Source organism: Myzus persicae, unplaced genomic scaffold, assembly GCF_001856785.1.
Source record: "Myzus persicae strain clone G006 unplaced genomic scaffold, MPER_G0061.0, whole genome shotgun sequence".
Lineage (NCBI taxonomy): Eukaryota > Metazoa > Arthropoda > Insecta > Hemiptera > Aphididae > Myzus > Myzus persicae.
The window spans coordinates 17,379-25,319 of NW_019100715.1; the positions used below are offsets into that span (position 1 = coordinate 17,379).

At 28.4% G+C, this 7,941-nt stretch overlaps 1 protein-coding gene across 1 annotated transcript; it reads left to right on the forward strand.

Moving 5' to 3' along the window:
• The first annotated feature begins 3,394 nt into the window (after positions 1–3,394).
• On the forward strand, positions 3,395–5,196 carry LOC111042627 (52 kDa repressor of the inhibitor of the protein kinase-like). The gene is made up of 3 exons (XM_022327307.1): positions 3,395–3,581; positions 4,553–4,768; positions 4,808–5,196. The coding sequence occupies exons 1-3, from the start codon at positions 3,395–3,397 to the stop codon at positions 5,194–5,196; spliced, it is 792 nt and encodes a 263-aa protein (XP_022182999.1).
• Positions 5,197–7,941: the final 2,745 nt, after the last annotated feature.

Here is a 7,941-nt window from a genome sequence, read left to right on the forward strand (position 1 = left end):
TCTGTCACACACTTGTGTGTAAAACTGACTTCATTAAAGTTTAATTCGGGATATTCAATACAAACATACTGAGCTATTTCATTCAATCTATTATTTAGACTCATTTTGTTACACGTCACAGCTACAATTTAGGTATAAACACTTAAGTAATTTAATATGAATTATGTAAAAGCTTTGGTTTTAGTCTCGAACCTAAATCTCGACTTTTAATAATTAAAGTCTCGAACCTAAATCTCGACTTTACTCTTAAGTCTTGAACCTTAATCTCGACTTTTTAAATATAAGTCTCGAACCTTAATCTCGACTTTTAATTTTAAGTCTTGATTCTTAATCTCGACTTATAAGCTTTTTCTGTACTATACTTACACAAAATTAATAAATAAATATTAAAAAAAAAAAAAAAATTAATAATAAACAAAATACTTACAAAATACTTACAAAAACCAAACTACTAAACTTGAAAAAATATTTTAATTTAACTAAAAAATAAGAATAATGAAATACTTAATAAAGAATAGTCGATACCACTATTCAAACGCACTATAAACGTACTATAAACGCACTAAAAACGCACTATAAAGTATAAACGCACTATGAAATATAAACGCACTATAAACGCACTATGAAGTATAAACGCACTCAGGAAATGACAATGAATACCGGATGTATGACTTTGGAGGCTGTAACAAAGAAATAAATACATAAATAATGAAAACAAAAAGAATTTTAAATTTGAATTAGCTAAATCTCAATAAGTTTTAAAAAATAATGTTAATGAAATGTATAATATAATATTATGTATGTTATGATAATGAGTTTGTGCATATTTATAAGTGTTTTAACAAATTAAAACCTTGGCATAATTATTGTAATTAATTGAAATATAAAAGTAATTAATATAAAATTAAAAATTAAAAAGTAAATCTTTTCCTTAACTTATTGAGATTTAGATGTATAATTACGAACACTAATATTGATTAATAACTTAAATACATTGCGTGTTCTACAGCTTTGTTTATTGACGTATGCTTGTTTGATATTAATAGTTTATTGACACAACAGAAATGAAAGAGGTGAATAATAATGTAATGAAAATACTGTTTTACACCTAACGTGAAATAACCATAGTATATTATGATATTTATATTATAATAGGAATAGTACAAAAAAACCTAATAAAATAGACTGTTAATAACATATCGAATATTAAAACAAACTTCTTCAAAACTAACAAAAGAAAAGATCAATGGACAATTTTTTAGAAGTAATTTTACACTCTATCATCTGTATCAATTGAAATTAATATTTTATTATTATTCTAATAATTATCATTTCCAAAATCAGTAGTTTATTTTAACACATGACTAATGACTTTTTTTAATGTAAAACATTGATTATTGGAGAATTTGATGCATTGACATATTTCTTTCAAATGCTTAGAAACACTTAGAACACTCGTCTATTGGCAAATGCAGCTTGTGTTTGTAAAATCCAATGTGGTGTGACAATTGTACTTGGCATCTATTGAACTTTTACAGTGATTTTGGTGTATTTTTTTCATGTGTTGTCTCCGTCTTACAAGTGCTTAACATGGCAAATGTTATGCTCAGCAGATCACGTTTAACTAAATTTGTTAAAAAAAAAATAGAGTGAACTGAAATAATGTGATCTGCTGAGCACATTATTTGCTATGTTAAGCACTTGTAAAACAGAGACAGCACTTGTGGGTACCACGTCCTCTTAAATTGTCTTGAGTTATCTAATTAACTTTTAACTTTTACAACTAAAAAAAAATAAAGGTCTCTTTCAAATTTAACCTTAACTTACATTTATCTATGATAACTTAACTCAATAAGTTAAAAAAAAAAATATTTAATTTTGCAAAGCCTTGTAACATTATAAATTGAATTATTTAACTGTCAGACATACTTAACTAATATTCCATTGCAAAAAATACAGAATTTAACATTTAAAAATTGTCTTTCAAGCATACAAATAAAATAATAGCCAATGAATCAACTTTAAGAAAATGTCATGTTTTTCAATGCTGCCATGAAATAATCTACAAAATCACATCTTACGTAGAAATTACAAATATTAATTGAATTTTTTGAAAATTATTAAGTCATTTACGATTTGTAATTCATCAAGTTCCATTTCTCACCAACAACTAGGGACTTTCAACTGTATTTTTAGATTTTTTCGTGGGGTTATTTACCGGTTACTGTTTGAAGGAATGTTAGCAATGTATTTACGCTTTAATTGTATGCAATTTATGAATGCCACTTTCGAAGAGAGATTATTCCAGATATGATCAACAGTCATTGTAATTGCGAGACATTAAGAGAATTTCAAATTAATTAAGTTAAATTTAAAATGTCAAAATAGACATTGGTATTTAACACATGTGAATGTATATCTAGAAAAATATTCACCAGTAAACTTCCAGTTCTGTTAAAAGACTATTTTTCAAACGCATTTTTTTAACCTTATTACTAGGTGCATATTTTGTAGATTTGTATTGACATGTACATTATTATGCTTTCATCATTATAAGATATTGAACTGACCCACACTAAAATTATATAATTTAACATCTCAATGATATACCGAAAGAAACCAAATGTTTAATTTATTCTTTTATCCTATCATTGAAAAAAATACAATGATATCATCTAAAATTTAGAATGAAATATTAAAATAATATTCTTTAGTAGCTATCCTAAATGTAATTTATGATAATGAATCATCTAAAACAATAATAAAAAGGATATGTGTGTTGTATGATTGTGACTTGGTGTATTGGACCACAGAAACCAGCAAAATGTTCCAGTGGCTTTTGTGTTTCAGTATTCAATTTTCATCAACAGCTTGTCATTTTCGTATCCAATCTCAAATTACAGAAGCTGAAAATAATTTTAGCAATTTAATAGGGTAAGTTAGGTTGAATAAGGCTAAGGTTATACTTTTGGGTTTGTCTGGGCTTAACTTTACTTAGACATTAAGATATAAAACAGCAGTGGGCAGGAAAATATTCTTACTTCTTTGAAAATGAGTAAATTCATTCGCATTAGAAATGGCATAGTAAGGCTCGTTTCACACTTATACGGTTCGATTCGGTTCGGTGCGTATTCGATTCGTTTTCGGTAGCCGCTGGATAAGTGTGAAACGGTGATACGGCGTGTGTTCGGTACCTAATAGATAACTGATAGAACCGAAAGCCCCCTCGACACGAATCGGTTTCGTTCGGTTTCAATTCGGGTCCAGAGTTAACAAAAGCAAATGGTCGTTTACACACATACGGTTTAGTTTCGGTTCGGTCACGTTTTCGGCAAGGGAAAATATTATTTCATTTTCATTTTCTCATTTTAAATTTTATAATATACATTTGGCAATGTCTGATTCACTTGACATTGATATTGAGCGGCTGATTACATCAGTCCAATCACGTGTAGTGCTGTGGGACAAAACAAGTGAAAAGTATAAAGATAAATTTAAGACGCTAGAAGCATGGAAAGCTGTTTGTACGGAAATCATAGACGGCTACGAAGATTTTGACGATTCTAAAAAAAATGATATCGGTACGTAGGTATTGCATATTTTATTTCCGTCGAGTATTAAGATTATTTTATGAGTACTTTCCAAAATTATAAGTAAATTGGATTATAGTACAAGCTATTTTTGGCATGTAACATTATAAATAATTGTTCTTTATTTTTAACTGATTTTCTGAAAAATAAAAACATTATACTATGAGAAACCCTTAAAACTAATATCTTAATAATATTTTTATCTTATTTATACGAAAAATAATGGTATTAATAGTTTGATTTATAAATAATTATAATTTGTAACCGTAAATACTAAAAAACTTACTATTTTTTTAGGCTACTATGTATTTATTTCTTATTAGTTATTTTGATCCCTATTAATAGTGAAATGAATAAATACAATATTATATTTTATATCATTATATTTTTATTAAAACATAATTAAACATAATATATTATTTAGATTTTTGAAAACTGCCAAGGGACTAAACCATTCTCAGTCATGAAGTAATTACTGAGTACATCTCTTACATTTTTGGCTGAGGCTGTTGCCTGATTTCTTCTCATTTCCCCTGGGGGATTTCCTGGGTCACTTTCAAGTCCTGTAATAGACATCATATCTTCCGTTTCAAAGCCGTCTCGGTCGCGTACGAAATTGTGTAAAACTACACAAGCTTTCACTATATCCGTAGCAAAGTCTGGATCTAAGTTAATTGCACGATGGAAGATTCTCCATTTGTTGCTTAATATTCCAAATGTACATTCCACGTACCTGCGTGCTCTAGATAACCGATAGTTGAATATCCTCTTCTTGATTGTTAAACTATGTCCACCGTACGGTTTTAGGAGATGCTTATGTAAACCAAAAGCCTCATCTCCTACTAAATAATAAGGAACTTTTTGGTCTTGCGAGCCTGGAAGACACTTGTCTTCAGGTATATTTTCTGTGTTTCAATCCATAAGAGAAAACGTTGATTTAAAATTTAACAATATTTATAAAGAAGCCAAAGATATTGCTGAAAAGTTAAATATTGAACCAAAAATGCCTCGTATTTGTAGCAGTCAAAGAAATAGAAGCAATGTACCATCTAACAACATTGAAGAATATTACAAAAAATCTATTTTTATACCGTACTTGGACGATTTGATGATGGCATTAAATGAACGATTTATACCTCACAATGAAACTATAACTTCATTACAATATGTCTTACCAAGTATTGTAGTTGAAAAACCATTTTCTTATTAAAAAAAAGCTGTTGAATTTTATGAAAATGATTTACCGGGGCTAAATGACGTTATAGAAGCAGAGTACGAAATTTGGCAAGCTAAGTGGAAGAATATTGAAGACAACTTAAGGCCCACAACTGCTATAGAGGCTTTGAGTGTCTGTGATAATTTAATGTATCCAAACATGTATGAATTAATAAAAATACTAGCTATAATACCAGTATCAACCGCTACAGCTGAGCGCAGCTTTTCGACGTTGAGAAGACTCAAAACGTATTTAAGAAATACAACTTCAGAATCCAGACTAGTGGGACTTGCCCTTTTAGCTATTCATAGAGACATTGACATACCAGATGACATTTTATTAGATAAATTTGCTAACAGTGGCAAAGAAAGAAATTTAAATTTGATTTGATTTGTTATATGAATATCGTATTATTATTATTATTATATATTATTTCATTATTAATTTTTTGAAAACATTAAAAATCATGACAAAAATTAAAATTGTGTACTAATTTTCAAACTCTTATTTTTAATAGGCTGAATTGGGGAATTTCAGTTGCAGAAAATACCACAGCCCCCCCCCCAAAAAATATATCTAAATACGCCCCTGGTATAAAGCATGTTATACAACAAGTAAACAACCTTATTAGTTATTACATTAATATTTTATACTGAATAAAGATATTCAAAATGATTTAATTGAGATTTTTAAAACTTTATTCAGCACAACCAAAATAACAGTCAACTTGCCCCTTGATGAAATTTATTAATTTTTCAAAATTATTTTTTAAGCATAAGATACTAAATATGAAGAAACCAAAAAATTAGCATATACTCTTAGTATACTCTGGATTATCTGTAAAAAAAATTATGATAATATAACCATTAGTTGTGGCAGGATAATTGTTCGAACCTTAACGTAGTCAACTTGCCCCGCTCTCCCCTACATTGATGTAAACAATAATCTTTAATAATAGCGTATTATCCGATTGCGCGCGTATCTCGCTTCGCTGCCTTTGTCATAACACTCTTAAACATTTACCATTGATTATTTACTCGTAATACGTAATCCATTGCACATTTATTGTTATTCCATCATTAAGAGAACGCCACACCCGCAAGTGCTGTATCCGTCTTACAAATGTACAACATAGCAAAAACTGTTTAGCGCGGGACAACTTTTCTCGCATCATGTTTGCTGTAGAATTACCAAATTTTCACAACACGTAAAGAAGAACTTTATCTGTGCAACAACATGCTTTTTTTTAAATTACTTTTTCCAATCATTTTTTTATAAGCAAATGAAAAAAACAAAATGTTTAGAAGCAAATAACTTTTATTATATTTATGTTATCTAAAATATAGGCACGCTGTTGCATAGATAATTTTCTACTCGATATGTTCAGAAATTTTGGAGCCACTACTACAAACACAGATAGATAAAAGTTGTCCCGCGCAAAACAGTTTTTGCTATGTTGTTCCTTTGTAAGACGGAGACAACACATGCGGGTGTGGCGTCCTCTTAATATAACGTGGTTATTATAATTTTGTGTTGGTTTTTTTACCATTTTTTTTAATATTATGTCAGAGCTATATGTTATGCTATGAAGAAGAGGTATGGTTAAACAATAGGTACATTATCTTTAATATCTATGAATTAAACTACAAGAATAAATAACAATTTAAGTTTCTTATTTATATTCCCTTTTTTTAATTTTAAATAAACATTCATAGAATATTCGCCCTGTGTGATTACATAAGCAATACAAAAAAACAAACAACATAATAATATTATAATACAAACTTAAATAATCCAAACGACCAAACTTAATAGAACAAAATACTTAACATATTATTCAAAATAACCCATAAGGTATAAACAACACAATATAATTATAAAATATATTACATAAAGCTCAAAACTTCATAACACAAAATACTTGAAATATTATATGAAATAAGCAAGAAAAAAAACAACATTATACCTAATATAATATTATTATATTAATCACAAAATAATAAAAACTTAAATAAACCAAACTTCATTTGGGTAAATATTTATAGTTTAAAAAATAATAGTTTCTTACTGACCTTTGAAGTGAATTGTTTTAGTTAGATGAGATCGAATTCTTTCAGTAGGTTGACTAAGAGTTTTATTGTGATGATTCAAGCGTAATGTAAAATATGTTTTAAAAATTAAAGTAACTATTTGTAACAGATGATTGTCTAAGGCTCGTTTCACACTTATACGGTTCGATTCGGTTCGGTGCGTATTCGATTCGTTTTCGGTAGCCGCTGGATAAGTGTGAAACGGTGATACGGCGTGTGTTCGGTACCTAATAGATAACTGATAGAACCGAAAGCCCCCTCGACACGAATCGGTTTCGTTCGGTTTCAATTCGGGTCCAGAGTTAACAAAAGCAAATGGTCGTTTACACACATACGGTTTAGTTTCGGTTCGGTCACGTTTTCGGCAAGGGAAAATATTATTTCATTTTCATTTTCTCATTTTAAATTTTATAATATACATTTGGCAATGTCTGATTCACTTGACATTGATATTGAGCGGCTGATTACATCAGTCCAATCACGTGTAGTGCTGTGGGACAAAACAAGTGAAAAGTATAAAGATAAATTTAAGACGCTAGAAGCATGGAAAGCTGTTTGTACGGAAATCATAGACGGCTACGAAGATTTTGACGATTCTAAAAAAAATGATATCGGTACGTAGGTATAGCATATTTTATTTCCGTCGAGTATTAAGATTATTTTATGAGTACTTTCCAAAATTATAAGTAAATTGGATTATAGTACAAGCTATTTTTGGGGCATGTAACATTATAAATAATTGTTCTTTATTTTTAACTGATTTTCTGAAAAATAAAAACATTATACTATGGGAAACCCTTAAAACTAATATCTTAATAATATTTTTATCGTATTTATACGAAAAATAATGGTATTAATAGTTTGATTTATAAATAATTATAATTTGTAACCGTAACTACTAAAAAACTTACTATTTTTTTAGGCTACTATGTATTTATTTCTTATTAGTTATTTTGATCCCTATTAATAGTGAAATGAATAAATACAATATTATATTTTATATCATTATATTTTTATTAAAACATAATTAAACATAATATATTAT

Coding starts and splice junctions, on each gene's coding strand:
- LOC111042627 (XM_022327307.1), top strand. CDS start 3,395: ATGTCTGATTCACTTGACATTGATATTGAGCGGCTGATTACATCAGTC. Junction 3,582..4,552: donor TTCTAAAAAAAATGATATCG/GTACGTAGGTAT, acceptor ATATTTATAAAG/AAGCCAAAGATATTGCTGAA. Junction 4,769..4,807: donor ATTACAATATGTCTTACCAA/GTATTGTAGTTG, acceptor ATTAAAAAAAAG/CTGTTGAATTTTATGAAAAT.